The sequence below is a fragment of the Pituophis catenifer genome, unplaced genomic scaffold (assembly GCF_029215685.1).
Source record: "Pituophis catenifer annectens isolate HBS135680 unplaced genomic scaffold, rPitCat1.0.hap2 SCAF_12, whole genome shotgun sequence".
In the NCBI taxonomy this organism is placed as follows: Eukaryota; Metazoa; Chordata; class Lepidosauria; order Squamata; family Colubridae; genus Pituophis; species Pituophis catenifer.
In genome coordinates this window covers 1,002,526-1,021,426 of record NW_027256892.1, presented here as the reverse complement: position 1 = coordinate 1,021,426, position 18,901 = coordinate 1,002,526, and the positions used below count along the sequence as shown (strand labels likewise).

At 41.7% G+C, this 18,901-nt stretch overlaps 1 protein-coding gene across 2 annotated transcripts in view; it reads left to right on the top strand.

Annotated features, from left to right (window-relative positions):
- BMP1 (bone morphogenetic protein 1) overlaps positions 1-18,901 on the top strand; it is a 178,710-nt gene that overhangs the window by 70,989 nt on the left and 88,820 nt on the right. For both annotated transcript variants that reach the window (XM_070952211.1, XM_070952212.1), the window contains exon 2: positions 17,590-17,703. In XM_070952211.1, the coding sequence (XP_070808312.1) occupies positions 17,590-17,703 (114 nt within the window). The remainder of the gene's footprint in view (positions 1-17,589; positions 17,704-18,901) is intronic.

The following is an 18,901-nucleotide window of genomic DNA, read 5'->3' as shown; positions in this document are numbered from 1 at the left end:
TGGGCTCCGGAGGCTGTGCTTGAGCCTCTGGGAGGGCAAAAATGGCCTCCCCAGGCTCCAGAGGCCCTCTGGAGGCCAGAAATGGGAGAAAAGAAAAAAACCAATAAAACTTGTTTTTTTTTTTTAAAAAAAAGCTGTATACTCACCATTTTACATTGTAGACAAGTGTCATTTCTTCAGTGTTGTCACAAGAAAAGATATACTAACAGTCTAACAGGGCTAACATCTGCGCATGTTTCCCTGTGGATGGCACCCTTATTTCTATGGGGACGAGCATGGGGTCCTCTGTGTGACTCACCAGATCATCGGAGTCAGAGTCCATCCTGCTGTCGTCTGCGGTGGTCGGAGTTCCCAACTCACCCTGGTTTCGGGGAGCGAACTCAACAACTTCTCCTTTCAGGGCGGTGTCGCGGCCTTTTGCGGGCGCTTTGTCGGCCTTCTTGGGCCCCGAGCCGGTAGATTTTGGCACTGGCTTGGAGAAACATTCTGCAGCCCGATGGCCTTCCTTTCCACATTTGTAGCAGGTGAAGGGCTTCGATTTGGGTTTGAATTCCACTCTCACAAAATTCCGCTTTTACAAAATGTGAGGGGCTGCGCTCACTTCTGTGACATACTGTAGGATTGGAAGAGACCTGGAAGTGTTTTAGTCCAGGAGTACCCAACCTCTGGGTTGTGGATCATCACTGGTCTACGCCCTACCAGGAACTAGCCCTCACAAGCATATGAAGCCTCATCCGCACACACATGAGATCCAGGCAGCACAAAAGCACAACGCCCCCTTTCAGTCCATGGAAAAAACACCCTCCACAGAACCCGTCCCTGGTGCCCAAAAAGCTGGAGGACGCTGTTCTAGTCCAAACTACTGCCCCAGTCAGGAATCAGACGATCAATCACTATTGTACCTTTGCTTGAAATCCTCTAGTGATGGGTCACCCATAACTCCAGGAGGGCAGGAGGTTAACAGCCCTCACAATTCATCTTTTAAGTTTGGGTCTATTTCTGCAAAGCTTCCATCCATTCCTCAGGAATGGGCAACAGTTCCATCTCAAGGGTGTGGATACTCTGTGGGGCTGTGTCTTTTTCGCAATAGGCCCCATGCAGGGACACCGGGAGTTTCTAAGCAGGAACAGAAAGTTGGTGAAAAGGAACCACTGTGGAAGGCAGCTGTCTCATGCCTTCCAGCTCTTCTCTTTCATTTCTGCTCATTCTGACTTTCCTCCCAAGCAGCTGGTGCTTCTCGATTAGTTAGGGCCCAGGCAGACTGGCAAGTTACCCGTTGAGCCGTGCCAAGGGAAGTGTAGAACAATACACAGTGCTATGTAGATGCCAACAGCAGCCAGAATTCCCAGCCAGCTTCTCTTGAGTGAGTGGCAGCTAGATTGGGTGGCCCTGTGGTTTTGTCTTCATCATCTGGTGACAATTTGGGTGAATATGAAATTTCTGGGCTGTGTAGCCTAAAGTACCGGCACCAATTCTGTCCTTCTTGGAAAGTTACGTTAACCAAGTTAGTCAGCTTCTGAAGTCATTTTTAAACCCAATGAACTTTGAATTGGATCCCACTAACTTAATATTTGCAGAATGCTGACTAATATTGAAGACCAGTTAATTCATATTTTCTAGATCCATTGTGGTCTGGTTGGTTGGCACGACCAAGCAGCCAAATTTTTCATCTCTTCCTTGGCAACATGCTGGCTCCTGGGATAAATAATCATTTTTGTTGCTGCTGCTTTCCAGACTGGGCATTTACTTGTGGCTGTAGAGACAGTTCACGATGGCATTGAACATAAAAGAAGTCCGTGACAATAATTATGCAAAATCGTGATGTATTGGACAGAAGCTATCATATCGCTTCTGTCCAATATAGAATAGAATAGAATTTTTAATTGGCCAAGTGTGATTGGACACACAAGGAATTTGTCTTTGGTGCATTTGCTCTCAGTGTACATAAAATAAAAGATACATTCATCAAGAATCATAAGGTACAACAGTTAATGATAGTCATAGGGTACAAATAAGCAATCAGGAAACAATATCAATATAAATCGTAAGGATACCAGCAACAAGGTTACAGTCATACATTGATAAATGGGAGGAGATGGGTGATAGGAACAATGAGAAGATGAGAAGATTAATAGTAGTGCAGACTTAGTAAATAGTTTGACAGTGTTGAGGGAATTATTTGTTAAGCCCAGTGATGGCGTTCGGGAAAAAACTGTCCTTGTGTCTAGTTGTTCTGGTGTGCAGTGCTCTATAGCGTCGTTTTGAGGATAGGAGTTGAAACAGTTTATGTCCAGGATGCGAGTGGTCTATAAATATTTTCACAGCCCTCTTTTTGACTCGTGCAGTATACAGGTCCTCAATGGAAGGCAGGTTGGTAGCCATTGTTTTTTCTGCAGTTCTAATTATCCTCTGAAATCTGTGTCTGTCTTGTTGGGTTGCAGAGCCAAACCAGACAGTTATAGAGGTGCAGATGACAGACTCAATCATTCCTCCGTAGAACTGGATCAGCAGCTCCTTGGGCAGTTTCAGCTTCCTGAGTTGGTGCAGAAAGAACATTCTTTGTTGTGCTTTTTTGATGACGTTTTTGATGTTAGCTGCCATTTTAGATCTTGCGATATGGTAGAACCTAGAAATTTGAAGATCTCTACTGTTGATACTGTGTTGTCTAGTATTGTGAGAGGCGGAAGTATGGAAGAGTTTCTCCTAAAGTCTACCACCATTTCTACAGTTTTGAGTGTGTTCAGTTCCAGATCGTTTCGGTTGCACCACAAGGCTAGTTGTTCAACCTCCCGTCTGTATGCGGATTCATCATTGTCTCGAATGAGACCGTGTTATGTTAACCGATCACTGTTGTGTCATCTGCGAACTTCAGTAGTTTAACAGATGGATCGTTAGATTCCTATCTTGAGAAGTTAACTGAATGAACTCTTTTTAGCATTGATAGAAGTAAATTTGAACCCCCAGTAGCTTGATTGGGTGAACATAACTCTTTAAAAATTAACTTTCTGCTTGTGCGTGTGTCCTGGGTGCATGAAACACTGCAAAACAACTGACCAAACTATTCTCTACTTAGAATAAACTGTTACCAGCATTTCGGACAACCATCGTCATCTCCAGCAATTCTTTTGAGTTAATAGAGTTAAACAGAGGTGGGCTTCAAAATTTTTAGCAAGGGATTCTCTGCCCGGTTGTTGGGTGGGCATGGCCATGGTGGGCATGGCCTAGTCGGCCTCCTGCACCATGATGGGGGGCGCTTTTGCCCTCCCTGGGCTCCGGAGGCTTTCTTCGAGCCTCCGGGAGGGCGAAAACTGCCTCCCCAAACTCCAGCGGGCTCGTTTCCAGCCTTCCTGAACTTCCGGTAGGCCCGTTTTTTCCCTTAACAACTGTGGCAAGAAAAGTTGTAAAATGGGGCCAAATTCCCTTAACACATGTCTCACTTAACAATGGAAATTTGGGGCTCAATTGTGGTTGTGACTTTGAGGACTACCTGTAATTGCGTGGGCTCCTCTGAAACCATTTCAACATCGGTGCTTTTTGCTGCTGATATCTTCTCTGTTGTCCCTTCCCCTGTGAAGCAAGAATATTGCAGCGAAGGGCTAGATTATTCCAGAGCAGTGAAATTATGCATGCAACACAGATCTTTTATTGTCACACTACCTATCCGTTTTGTGGAAATAATTCTGCTTTGCCTGTTCTAGCAAATACACACACAAAAAAAGAACCTTGTGGCAAGCAAGCACAGTCGGTATTGTGTTCACAGAGTAAACATAGTGGTCATTCACAACAGCAGTGAAATCACAATGCATGCTTACAGATTGTGGCCTCTTTGCAACCCTACGTTCACCCTCTCAAATCCACGTATTTGTTATGGTCCACCAGCAGCCTGCAGACCTGGCAGTGGAGTCAGACAGTGAGGAGGCTGGGGAGGATAATGGGCCAGTCGTGGAGTCAGGGGAAGGCCCAGACGAGGGGTCTGCGTCGGAGGCAGAGATGGGGCCAGAGCCATTTGGGAGCGATGCGCGGACTCCATAGCCTACAGAGGCGGACTGCAGAGAGGCAGAGGAACAGGAGGAGCCTGTTCCTAGTGCATCCATGTGCAGAGCTATCAGAAGGCAAGAGCAGTTAAAGCAAAAGGGATGACTCGGGAGTAAGGCCAGGAGATGATTGGCCCCTCCCAGAAGGCTTAAAAGAGCAGCAACAGCTCTTGGGCTCTTTGTAGGAAAGCAACGTTGCTACATTTGTTTCTTGCCGGCGTCTCTTGTTTCTGAACTTCGTGGGGCTTTGCCAAGAAAGGCCTTTGGCAGGGTGCCAAAGAAGATAAAGGTTGCTGATAAGGCTGAAGGACTGATTATTAAGAATTTTGTTTTGGACTAAGCTGAGAATGAATTAATTCTCAGCTGTATTAATAAAATAAGTTTGTTGAGGACTGAATTGTGTTTGGTAATCACTACTTGGGCCTTGGTCACAACAGTATTGGTACAGTTGCCAAATAAGCATAGCAACTGGTTTATCTGATCTTCATAAATGTTTAAGCCACAATAAATCTTAAAGTTTTTAAGATGCCATAAGACTTGTTTTATTAAAGCCCTTTGTTATGGTTAATCATGCCTCAAATTCTCCATCAAGGCACTTCCACGCCCTCTGTGATTTCACATTGCCACTCCTGTTGTAATGGTGTGTGTGAATGTCCTTGGGGACAGGAGGAAGAGCCGTAGACTAGACAGCCATCATGCAAAAACTATCTCAGACCACAGAAGCAGAAGAGGGGCGTGGGAAACATTTTCTCCCTAGCTTCCTGGAAAGTAAAGGCAAGAGGAGAAGAGCTGGGCTTGCAGGATTCTGTCCATGCAACCTTACAATAAAGATAGGCCTAGTCTTCATGATTGTACTCCTTGTCTGGGCCACCTTGAAGGACAAGGAACCTGTTGACCAGAGGTATTCAGCCAGTTCGAACTGATTCGCCTAAACTGGTATTGGAAATCACGGGTGGGCTGTGGCTGTGCCATCCTGTTTAGGTGCATTTTTGAGGCTTGGCGCATGTACGGAAGGTGTGTGTGCCAGCAAAGCTCATGCACGGAAGGCTGGGCCCATGCGTGTATGCATCCACACGCTCACATTTGCGAACCGGTAGGGAAAGTAAGTAAATACCACCCTTGCTGTTGACCCCATCTGAACTACCCTGTTTCCCCAAAAATAAGACATCCCCTGATAATAAGCCCAATCGGGCTTTTGAGCACATGGCAATAAGGCCAAGCGCTTATTTCAGGGTTCAAAAAAAAAATAAGACGGGGTCTTATTTTCGGGGAAACACGATAGTTCATTTCTGGCTCACCTCTAGTGCAAAAGGAGCCACTTTCATTCAGTTTTCATTAGAAAAGTTTGTGTCAGCTGCAAGAAACCAAGAACCAAAGCTGTTCAAAGGAGTCTGCAAGAATCAGAACTAGTAATGGTCAAGGCATATTGGCAGTAGATAACTAGTCAATGGAATTAGTGGTGTGGTGGCCTAGAGGTCGAACTCTCGCCTCACAATCACAATCAACATATTGTAAACATAAAAATATGCTTAACATATTTTTAAATTTTTAATTTTTAATTGGTTTGTCATTTTAAACTGGGGCCAAATTAATATATATTCTTTTAATTGTTTTTAATGTTTGTATTGTATGTTTTTATCTGGCTGTACACTGCCCTGAGTCCCTCGGGAGAAGGTGCGGTATATAAATTCGAAATAAAATAAAAAATAAATTAAAAAATCAAGAGGTTGTGAGTTCGATCCTAGGTAGAGGCAGATATTTCTCTCTGGGCACAATGAGAATTTATCTGGAAAAAAATTCCGCATTGGCGACAGGCATCAGTTGCCCAGACTCCACCCCGCAAAGGATTATGGGATCATAAAAAGGAGATGATGATGATGGTAAGAGTCAACGGAATTCAAGGAGAGCTGGGCTTGGATCTCTTGTGGGCACGAAGGGACTCCAAACTTATGACATGTTTGACCCTTCCCTCGGGTTCAACCTGGTCATCTCCTATGGCTGGAGCTTAGTGGAACTTGGGCCAAACTATTGCTTGGAATTCTGATGTTGAAGCTTCACGAGTTCACTAATGAATTCGTGAAGAGAGGGCCTCCTCAGGGTGCCGTCGGCCAGACAATGCCGGCTGACGACCCCCAGGAGGAGAGCCTTCTCTGTGGTGGCACCTACCCTATGGAACAATCTACCCCCAGAGATACGAGTGATCTCCGACCTCCGGATTTTTCGTCGGGCCCTAAAAACTTATTTTTTTCAGCTAGCCGGTCTGTCCTGATTTTAGGGTTAGTTTTAAAAATTTTAATATTTATTTTAATTGACAAGTTTTATATTATGGGCCAAATTTATAAATTATTTTAACTTTATTTTTAACTGTGATGTTTGTATAGATGTTTTTTATCTGGCTGTTCACCGCCCTGAGTCCGAAAGGAGAAGGGCGGTATAGAAATTCGAATAAATGAAATGAAATGAATGCAGCTGGAAGTTGAACAGTATGTATTGATATGGTACCGTCTTCTCAGGTCGACCACTTTGGGTTATTTTGAAAAGCTACAAATATCATGCATGCTCTTTGCGCTTCATGAATGTGGGTGGAAATTGTGTGCAGATTTTGGCGTTTGCTTGTGAATCAGATGGCTTGGCTGATGAGTGATGCTAACATCATTTTGAGGTTTGCTGCAGAGAGGGTAGCTTGGTTTTAAATTATTTCTAAGGATTGGGGACTAAAAACCACAGCCAGTCTCGAAGTACTCTCAAACTACAGTGCCTATGTGTTGCTGTGTGTTCTCCCTTCAAATTCCTTCAATACACATTTAGTTGGGATGCAGCTCAGTAGGGTTTATTTCCTAGCAGATGTAAAATTGCATACTTACCGGGTTCAGCCATCCGCAGAATGACAGAATGATTTGTCCAGACAAATTCTTAACAGTCTTTTGACAGAAAGACAAATGTGAAGCTAAAAAAAAAAATATATTATCTGTTAGGTTCAGCAGACTAAAAGCATTGTGATTAACACCAGCTGTCTGCAATTACTGTAAGTTCGAATCTCATCAGGCTCAAGCCTTCCATCCTTTCTAAGGTAGGTAAATTGAGGACCCAGTTTGTGGGGGCAATAAGCTGACTTTGTATAAATATACAAAAGGATGAAGGCTATTGCTTAACGCATTGTAAGCCGCCCTGAGTCTCCGGAGAAGGGCGGCATATAAATCAAATTTTTTAAAAAAATAAATAAATTCCATTTGATTTTTTAAAGTTCTTTTTTTGTGGATCTTTTTGTAATTCTATCACTAGACTCTTATATTCTTCTAATGTCTTTTGATTTTGTCTCTTCTTTTTAGTTTTCTTTCCCATATATGTTATGGCTAATCCTCTAATATATGCCTTCGCTGTGTCCCATACATTTTGTAATGCGGTCTCTTCTTTTCTGGAAGCCTGCTGTCATATCCCCCCTAGTTCTTTTCTTCTTTAGACTGGACATACTTAGTTCCCTCCGTCATTTATTGTATGACAGGGGTATCAAGCTCGATTTCATTGACGGCCGCCTCAGGGGGGGGCAGGGTAGGTGTGGGTGTGGCCAGCTTGACGTCACTTGTGTTGGGGGGGGCATCTGTGGTGCCCATATACTCTGCCAGCAAAAATGGGCTTCTGAGCTCCATTTTTGGCTGGGATGGCCTCCTGTAACCCTCTGCCAGTGAAAACGGATCAGTCTGGGTCTTTCCACGTCTTTCTTTTACATCGCCATGTCAGATCGAAGTCCTTCACCAGTTTCTTATTGCTATCTTCCCTTGCAAGGAACAGCCAACTGGGTCTATTCCTTCTGCGTTCTTTTTTTTTTTTCCAGAAGAATGAAAGAGCCCTTCGAAATGAATCTCTTTACTTCACCCAAACCCACTATTTTCGTGGCTTGAGGATGTCTCTGGGGCTACAGGAAATTACAATGAGAGATTGCCAAGAGCTGAGACTGATTCTGACATGTCCCTGACCCTCTAAGAGGATAATGTTGTGGCCCGCCAGCGGCCAGCAGAGCTGGTGGCAGACTCGGACAGTGAGGAGATTGGGGAGGAACCTGGGCCAATCCTTGAGTCTGGGGAAGGCTCTGATGAGTGCTCTGCGTCGGAGGCAGAGATGAGGCCAGGGCCGTCTGACAGTTGTCAGCTGCCTTCGGAGTCGGACATCAGTGGGGCAAAAGAACAGCTGGGTCCTGTTCCCACTGTGCACATGTGCAGAGCAGCCAGGAGAAGGGAACAGCTAAGGAACAAGGGTCGACTCAGGAGTATAGCCACAGGTGAATGGCCTCTCCCAGAGGACAGTGAATGGCCTCTCCCAGAGGAAATAAAGAGGAGCGAAAGGGGAGGGGGGTTTTCAGGAGACAATTAGTTCAATTCATTAAGGTGAAGATCTATTCCTGACTTCTTACCCAGTATTGTCTAGTTTGGAAGATATCGGCCTGGCCACTCTCCAAGCCCGATAAAGATCTGTAGTTGTGAAATCTCTTGCAAGACTGTTGGCCGGGACTTTGCTGGAGAGGAATTCCCTTTAATCTAAATAAAAGAGGTTTTATCGGGACGAGGAGTCAGCTTCGTGCCTAGATCAGAACAGGCAAGGATTGTTAAATAATACATAAACAAGCATCAGAAGAATCAGCAGACTGGTTTCACCAGGAACAAAGAGAAGTATCTATTGTTAGAATCAGACCCCAGGATGCTTCAATCTAAAGTTACATTTAACCCCCAAGAAGATTAAAAAGCCCAAGATCCCCAGTCTTAACATACCAGTTGGATTGAGATGCTTAAGATGACCCTCACTCTGTCAAGGACCTTGGAGTACTCATTTCTAAAGTGCCCGAGCCCACTGTAACAACATTGCCAAAAAGGCATTAAGAGTTGTTAACCTAATATTGCGTAGCTTCTTCTCTGGTAATGTTGTACTACTAACCAGAGCATACAAAACATTTGCTGGACCAATTCTTGAATACAGCTCATCTGTCTGGAACCTGCACTGCATATCGGACATAAATACAATCGAGAGAGTCCAGAGATATTTTACAAGAAGAGTCCTCCATTCCTTTAACCGCAATAATGCCACCAAACTCCAAATTTTGGGCTTAGACAACTTAGAACTACGCCGACTTCAGTCTGACCTAAGCGTAGTACATAAAATTATCTGCCACAATGTTTTTCCGGTCAACGACTACTTCAGCTTCAACCACAACAATACAAGAGCAAATAATAGATACAAACTCAAGGTAAACCGTTCCAAACTCGATTGCAGGAAATACGACTTCAGTAACGGAGTGGTCAATGCCTGGAATGCACTACCTGACTCCATAGTTTCTTCCCCAAACCCCAAAACTTTAACCTTAAACTGTCTACTGTTGACCTCACCCGGGGTGAAATGCTCCCGGTTGCCAGATCCGGTAGCGATGGTGGCGGTTGGTTCGGAGAACCGGTAGCAAAAATCCCTCCCCCCCCATGCCCAGCTGAGCTGCACGATCATCAGAGGCTTTTTTTAATTATTATTTTAAAAGCATTTTTTTTACAACCTCTTCGGCCGAAAAAATGCTTTTAAAAGTAAAAAAAAAAAAAAGCCTCTGATGATCACGCGGCTCAGCTGGGATCGTCAGAGGCTTTTAAAAGAGGTTTGTCGGCCGAAGAGGTTGTAGGAAAAAAAATGCCTTTAAAAGCCTCTGGCGATCCCAGCTTGAGTTGCCTGATCGTCAGAGGCTTCTAAAAGCATTTTTTTGCTGCAACCTCTTAAGGTTGTAAAAAAAAATGCTTTTAAAAGTAAAAAAAAAAAAAAGTTGGCCACGCCCACCCAGTCACATTACCCACCACCACCAAGCCACGCCCACAGAACCTGTAGTAACAAATTTTACATTTCACCACTGACCTCACCCGATTGCTAAGAGGTCTGTAAGGGGCGTGCATAAGTGCAGCAGCGTGCCTACCGTCCCTGTCCTAATATTCCTTTTTACTTACTCTTTTCATGTATTCAAATTATGTTTATACTTTTACCTCTTATCTTATATATGCTTGACAAATAAACTTATGATTGTGATTATGAAGATGAGACGAGGGGCACTTCGTTGTTCTTCTTCTCAGCCTTTGAAAACTCAGATCTGTCGCTGGCATCAACTCAGATGATTAAGCAGTCAATTTATTGCACAGCTGTATCAACCAGCTTTCTGTGAATCTCTTACATTCTTTCTCCGCATAGGCATGGCTTTGTAATTACGCTTTTTTTTTTTCATATGGCTTCTGTCGGGAACAGGCAGTTCTAGCAAGCCGGGCTCTGTAATTTAACGGTTATTTCTTTACTGTGTTTGCGAACGCTTTGAAGACTCTGAAACAAGGGGGCCAGTTCACACATGCAGCAGCTCTGCCAACTCGGGTCTTTGGAAACCTTTCTAGGCTCGCTATCAAAGTTAGGCTGAAATTGCGGGTGTCTCTGTGACATTCCTTGGAGAATCCAAGACCTTGGTGCCTTCCACCGTGCCCTTAAAACTTTCTTTTTTCAGCAAGCCGGGCTGGCTTAATATATTTTTTTAAAATATTTTTAATTGGTTTGTTATTTTAAATTGGGGCAAAATTAATATATATCTTTTTAATTGTTTTTAATGTTTGTATTGTATGTTTTTTTTTTTATCTGGCTGTACACCGCCCTGAATCCCTCGGGAGAAGGTGCAGTATATAAATTCTAAATAAATAAATAAATGAATGAATGAATGAATGAATGAATGAATGAATGAATGAATAAAGTAAGTAAGTAAGTAAGTAAGTAAGTAAGTAAGTAAGTAAGTAAGTAAGTAAGTTTTGGAATCCTCCGTTGAAAATATTCTGAGAGTTTAATGCTCTTTAATGCCAGTCCCTTAGTTTAAAGGGATGATAATCATCACAGCAAAATTCGTTCAAGACGATGTAATACAGCTAACAATGAAAATGTGACAAAAGGCAGCAGCATCAAGAGAAGGCTACAAACATTTCTGAATTTTGGAAGCTTCTGATTTATTACAGAATCAAGTCCAAGAATATTTGCACCCAAAATATATTGAGACATATCTCAGGTCCTTCAGTTGACTGAGGGTGATGTTATCAATGCTGGTGATGCTCCGGGTGTTTAGAGATCGCACCCAAGGCACCTATTATTATAATTAGTCATTAATATTCTTCTTCATTATTCTTATTTACTACCGGTATTAACTATTACCATTTCTGGTGGGGTGAAGTGGCCTAACAGTTGGAATGGAATGGAATGGATTGTAATGGAATGGAATAAAATAGAATAGAATAGGAATACAGAATGGAATGGAATGGAATGGAATGGAATGGAATGGAATGGAATAGAATAGAATAGAATAGAATAGAATAGAATAGAATAGAATAGAATAGAATAGAATAGAATAGAATAGAATAGAATAGAACAACAGAACAGGAATACAGAATAGAACAGAACAGAATAGGAATAGAGGAGAGGAGAGGAGAGGAGAGGAGAGGAGAGGAGAAGGGAAGGGAAGGGAAGGGAAGGGAAGGGAAGGGAAGGGAAGGGAAGGGAAGGGAAGGGAAGGGAAGCTGGAAGGGAAGCTAGAAGGGACCTTGGAGGTCTTCTAGTCCAGCCCCCTGCTCAAACAGAGAACCTATACAATCTCAGAAAAGTGACTGTCCAGTCTCTTCTTAAAAATCTCCAATAATGGCATGCCCATGATTTCTGAAGGCAAGCTGTTCCACTGGTTAAATGTCCTTAGTGTTAGGAAGTTTCTCCTTAATTCCAGGTTGCTTCTCTCTTTGATCAGTTTCTTAACTTTTCCAGTTAAGACACTGGACTTGTCGACTGAAAGGTGGGCAGTTCAAGACCCAAGTACCACGTGACGGGGTGAGCTCCCATTACTTGCCTCAGCTCCTGTCCACCTAGCAGTTCAAAATCATGCAAATGCAAGTAGATAAATAGGTACCACTTGGGTGGGAAAGTAACAACATTCTGTGTGCCTCGGCATACTGGTCACATGATCACCGAAGCGTCTTCGGACAACGCTGGCTCCTTCGGCTAGGAAATTGTGATGAGCACCACCCTCTAAAATTGGACATGACTGGACAGGGGAAACCTTTTTACCTTTTTAACCTTTATTACTATGTCTAGGAATTTGTTTTTAACTTATTGTAAGACTGTTCATTGTCCAGAGTCGCTTGCTGAGCTAAGCGACCCTACGAATTCAATAAATAGATGAATAAATAGATATATTTTAGTAGCTAGTTAAAAAGAATAGAATAGAATTCTTTATTGGCCAAGTGTGATTGGACACACAAAGAATTTGTCTTGGTGTATATGCTCTTGTAATACATAAAAGAAAAGATACATTCGTCAAGAATCATAACGTATAACATTTAATGATAGTCATAGAGAAACAGTCAATATAAATTTTAAGGATACCAGCAACGTTACAGTCATACATTCATAAGTGGGAGGAGATGGATGATAGGAACAATGAGAAGATTAATAGTAATGCAGACTTAGTAACTAGTTTGACAGTGTCGAGGGAATTATTTGTTTAGCAGAGTGATGGCATTTGGGGAAAAAACTGTTCTTGTGTCTAGTTTTTCTGCTGTGCAGTGCTCTATAGTGTCGTTTTGAGGGTAGGAGTTGAAACAGTTTATGTCCAGGATGCGAGGGGTCTGTAGATATTTTCCCAGCCCTCTTTTTGACTCGTGCAGTATACAGGTCCTCAATGGAAGGCAGGTTGGGAGCCATTGTTTTTTCTGCACTTCTAATTATCCTCTGAAATCTGTGTCTGTCTTGTTGGGTTGCAGAGCCAAACCAGACAGTTATAGAGGTGCAGATGACAGACTCAATAATTCCTCTGTAGAACTGGATCAGCAGCTCTGTGGGCAGTTTGAGCTTACTGAGTTGGCGCCAAAAAAACATTCTTCGTTGTGCTTTTTTGATGACGTTTTTGATGTTGGGTGTCCATAGTTAAAAAGGAAGCGGGGAGGGGGTAGGATGGAAGAGATTGGCAACTCTACTGCTTCCAAGAGAAGATGATTAAGCAGGATGTCCAGGAGCTTCTTGGAAGCTAAGTACCCAAAAGTTATGCTTTGCTTGCTTTCACCCACTCTCCGTAGCTCTTTCCATTTCACCTTCCAGAAATTTTCACGAGTTGCATTCCAGAACTGCGTTGCTACGTTGCTCTTCCTTCCTTCATGCGTTGCTTACCGTGCAAAGATTTTGGCGTTCTCTCAGTATTTTTCCTCTCAAGGCAGTTTATAATAACAAAGCAAATTAAGACACAATGGATAAGCCAGTAATTTAATTTCACAATATTTTGCAGCAAAAAGTCAGAGCAAATATTAGCCATTCCTCAAATATCCAACCTGCCTTCCATTGAGGATCCGTATACTGCACGAGTCAAAAAGAGGTCTGTGAAAATATTTACAGACCTCTCGCATCCTGGACATAAACTGTTTCAACTCCCTACCCTCAAAACGATGCTATAGAGCACTGCACACCAGAACAACTAGACAAAAGAACAGTTTTTTCCCGAACGCCATCGCTCTGCTAAACAAATAATTCCCTCAACACTGTCAAACTATTCACTAAGTCTGCACTACTATTAATCTTCTCATCGTTCCCACCACCCATCTCCTCCCACTTATGACTGTATGACTGTATGACTGTAATCTTGTTGCTGGTATCCTTACGATTTAGATTGATATTGTTTCCTGATTGCTTATTTGTAACCTATGACTATCATTAAGTGTTGCATCTTATGATTCTTGATGAATGTATCTTTTCTTTTATGTACTCCGAGAGCGTATGCACCAAAGACAAATTCCTTGTGTGTCCAATCACACTTGGCCAAAAAAATTCTATTCTATTCTATTCTATTCTATTCTATTCTATTCTATTCTATTCTATTCTATTCTATTCTATTCTATTCTATCCTATCCTATTCTATCCTATCCTATCCTATCCTATCCTATCCTATCCTATCCTAATATTAGCATCTTGTCAAGTGAAGATGATGTTTTTACAGCATTTGTTGTATTTCTATTTTCGTGTTGGACATTCAAATATTTGCATCCTTAGAGACATAAGCAATACTTTTTTGTAATGCATAAATGGTCATTCTTAGCTCAGGGAGCATCTGCAATCCTTGGACTAACCAGTCCAATGTCTTTTTGGAAGAATTGGTTTCCTGCCTTCTGCCTGGACTCCTATAGATTTTGTTCTGGCTTTAAATGTGGTAACGTGCTGATGGAAAATGCAAAAATAAGGATTTTTGTGAAAATTGGTTTGGTTTTAATTACGGCTTTCTGGCTGTAAAAAGTGGAATTGTATATCCATGGCCAGAATGTTTGGTCCTTTGGCATTGTGATCGCAGAATGGGAAGCAGGATCTCGAATTTGCTAGGAACTGAACTGAAAAAGAAATGAATCCAGTCTGTGCATGGTTATCTGCTTTCATTCAGCTGAACCATATGATTTTGATTCTTTGTATGGCAGACGATCGGGAGGTTATTTGAGTATCCCTTGGATTTTACGAGCTCCAATTGGCTTGGCAAAACCTGTGCGCCAAGAGAGAGAGAGAGATGGAGAATGTACTAGAAAGAGAACTTTCAAAAGAAGCTTGAGGTTAAAACAATTTATATAACAATAATTTTTTAAAAAAAAATCTCTAGCACATGCAGCAGACTTTATGGAGACCAGATGTTTAAACATTCAAGTTGCCAGCTGAGCTGATGGAACAAGGAGAGACAGGGAGGAATCGTCCATCATAGTAGCCAACTTTCCTCTATACCAGAGGTCTCCAAACTTGGCAACTTTAAGACTTCTGGACTTCAACTCCCAGAATTCCCCAGCCAACCATGGGGAAGTCTGTTGGCTTCCTGCTGGCTTTCCACAAGCAAAGTCACTGGGGAAGCCAGTGGGAAATCAGAAGTTGCAGTCATGAAAGATCCTCACTTAAATGACTTCCTCGATCCTTACTTAATGGTGGCAGTCAGGGCATCCGGAATCACCATCGCTAAGTGGCACAGCCATATGGTTTTTCAGTTTACAACCACATCACTTAATGATGGACTTTCCAGTCCCAGTTAGCATTGTTAAACAAAGACTGCCTTTAATAAAATTCCATGGTAGCTGATTTTAGGAAATTTTTTTCACACACTTTTGCAAGCATCCATATGAACTTCCTGAAAGCAGGTGGAGACTAATGAATATTTTTTTTGTATTTATTTATTTTTATTCATAAACATTTTGAATAAAGTGTATTGTCAGGGTATATCATTTACAAAAGAAAAACAAAAAGAGAACAAAAAGAAATATTAACACGCATACTGGTAACAATAGTAATAATATAACAGAATAGTTTTGACTAAATTTCTCTTTATATTAGCTTATTTATAATTCTGTTAAATTATATTGGCATATTTATAATTATAAACCATCTTTATATTTAATTCCTTTATAGCAATAATCTTTCTTCATCTAATTTCTACCTCTTATCTCTAATCGTTCATAAAATCTATTCCATATCAAGTAATATCCTGTGTCTTCTTTGTTTTTTATTTTTAAAGTCAATCTGTCCATCTCTGCACAGTCTAATATTTTCCAAATTGCATCCTCATCCGATGGGGTGTTTTTCCAATATTGTGCAAATACAATCCTTGCTGCTTTCAGTAAATGCAAAACTAATTATATAGTCCCCTTATCATAACCCTTCCAGCTGTCAGCTTTGGAAGCCATATTAGGCCGGAAGCTTCAATGCTGCCACCTTCTCATGTGTGGGAAAGTAGGAGAGGGAATTAAGGAGAGGGGTTGTTAGTAGACATAATAGTATTCTTCCTGTCGGTCAAGGTCAGTGCGATCCAGCATCTGGAGAAGGAGTGGTCAGGGGGCTGGATCGAGATGGAACGGATGTTGATTGGAGCATATGACCAACTAGGGGGAAAGGGGATGGTTTTGGGAGTTTTGACTTACTGAAGGAAAACCCGGGCTTTTCAGATTCGGGTTTTCCCAGATGTGCCAGTTTGCCTATTCTAGTAAAGAGAACTTGGGAAAAATGTTTGCTTCTGCATCTTTACTTGGAGTTAGGGGTTTTCTGGAACGCTGACACCGGCATTATAACCAACAAAAATATTTCTGGTTTCAGATCTATATGTTGCTTAATCATCTTTTCCAACCAAGTATGTATTTTCTTCCAATATTTTCTTGCTTTCAGACAAGTCCACCACATATGATAATAAGTACCTGGGGTCTGATTGAGAGACTAATGAAAATTTTGAAATACAGTGTGATCCAGCTTCAATGGACAGTTCATGAATATGGTTATTTTTAGGACTCTGGCAGGAGCGTAGAGTTTGATGGGGAACTTGGATGGTATCTTACAGTGCAAATAATTTTGGAGAATGAATTGGGGCAAGGATTGAACTCTTAACACCGAGAGGTAGTTTGGTGTAGTGGTTAAAGTGCTGGATTAGAAAATGGGAGACTGTGAGTTCTACCCTTCCTTAAGCGAAAAAAAACAGCTGAAGGAGTTGGGCCACCTGGTTCAGCATCTCTTTATTTATTTATATTTATTATTTATTTATTTATTTATTATATTTCTATACCGCCTTTCTCCCGTAGGACTCAAGGCGGTGTACAGTCAAGAAAAATATAGACACACAACATCATAAAATTGCTAATTAAAATTATTACTTAGTTTGGTCAATTAAATAAAACCCAGAATTATATCTAAAAACATTTTTTAAAAAAAAAAAAAAGGTTTGCCATGGATGTCTCTTTGTCTTCTCTGGTTGCGGAGAAATTCTTAGCTCTTTCGTTGTTTGTAAAACGTTCAAATTCTTTTTCTCTAACAATTGACAGCCTTCTTTGAAGTCCTTCTTCAAAGATTCTTTTTTACTGCTTTAATTTGGAAAAAAAAATTAATGTAAACATACAAAGGCACATCAAGATCCAAAGAGAAAATCCTCCAGATTCGTTCTTATGCAAACCTTAAGCCCCAAGCACAAATTTAGAGATGCTTAAGAGTAAGTTGGAGGGACGCGGTGGCTCAGTGGCTAAGAGGCTGAGCTTGTCGATCAAAAGGTCAGCAGTTCAGCGGTTTGAACCCTTGTGCCGCGTAACAGGGTGAGCTCCTGTTATTTGTCCCAGCTTCTGTCAACCTAGCAGTTCGAAAGCAGGTAAAAAATGCAAGTAGAAAAATAGGGACCACCTTTGGTGGGAAGGGAACAGCGTTCTGTGCGCCTTTGGCATTGAGTCATGCCAGCCACATGACCACGGAAACATCTTCGGACAGCGCTGGCTCTTCGGCTTTGAAACGGAGATGAGCACCGCCCCCTAGAGTCGGGAACGACTAGCGCATATGTGTGAGGAGAACCTTTACCTTTAAGAGAAAGTGGGGCTTAAAAGGGGGTCTTTGCTGCCTACTTTGTGTCACAAGCTGTGCAGTGAATCCGCAGTGTTTGACGAATAGCAATGCTTACGTTAAATGTACTGTATTGTAAAGACCGTACTTTTCAAATCCATTCCGTTTGAAAATGTCAGCTCCTTTTCTCCTTTCTGTTTTCCAGCTGCCTTTATAGGAGATATCGCCTTGGATGAGGAAGACCTGAAGTTGTTCCAGGTGGACAGAATTGTGGACCTCACACGGCATAAAATTGAAAGAACTGCTACGAATACTTCAGGTAGGGTTAATAATCTTCATAATGTTAGAATAGAATAGAATAGAATAGAATAGAATAGAATAGAATAGAATAGAATAGAATAGAATAGAATAGAATAGAATAGAATAATAAAAATGGAATGGAATGGAATGGAATGGAATGGAATGGAATGGAATGGAATGGAATAGAATAGAATAGAATAGAATAGAATAGAATAGAATAGAATAGAATAGAATAGAATAGAATAGAATAGAATAGAATAGAATAGAATAGAATAGAATAGAATAATAAATATGGAATGGAATGGAATGGAATGGAATAGAATAGAATAGAATAGAATAGAATAGAATAGAATAGAATAGAATAGAATAGAATAGAATAGAATAGAATAGAATTCTTTATCGGCCAAGTGTGATTGGACACACAAGGAATTTGTCTTGGTGCATACGGTCTCGGTGTACATAAAAGAAAAGATACGTTCGTCAAGAATCATATGATACGGCTACGCGTGCCACAGGTTCGCCATCACGGGTGTAGGGTTTCCTGCTTGGGTGGAGGTTGGACTAGAAGACCTCCAAGGTCCCTTCCAACTCTGTTAATCTTAATAGCATCTATTAATTTTAAAACCAAGTCTGTGTACAGTAGATCTACAGGCTGTTTGCTTTTCTAGTAGAAATGAAGTTATGTTAACATTTGCCTCTCTCACCATCCATAAATCCTTTTAGTGGAGCTGACAATAATTAACTTTTACGTTTATTCTTCGCTGCCAACCACAACTTGCATTATGAAGAGTGCAGTCCCAGACTTACAATTTAAAACACTTGCTGAATATTGTGGAATGACTTCCCAATTAAAATACCGTATTTATTTGGACTATAAGATGCACCGGAGTATAAGACGCACCAAGATTTCGAAGAGGAAAACAAGAAAAAATATATAGATTTTGGCCTCAGTGCATCTGGTTTTTGTCCTTCCCGGCCCCCAAGAGCACTCTGCAGGCCTCCCAAACCCTCTGCACCTCCCGTTTTTGCCCTCCCAAACCCCCCAACGCACTGTGTTTTTGCCCTCCCCAGCCCCCAGGAGCACTCTGCAGCAGGGGTGGGTTCTAAAATTTTTTACTACCGGTTCTGTGGGCGTGGCTTATTTTGTGGGCGTGGTTTGATGGTCATGTGACAATTCTTTAGGATTTAGCAGAGGTACTGGTCTACCAGGCTTTTAA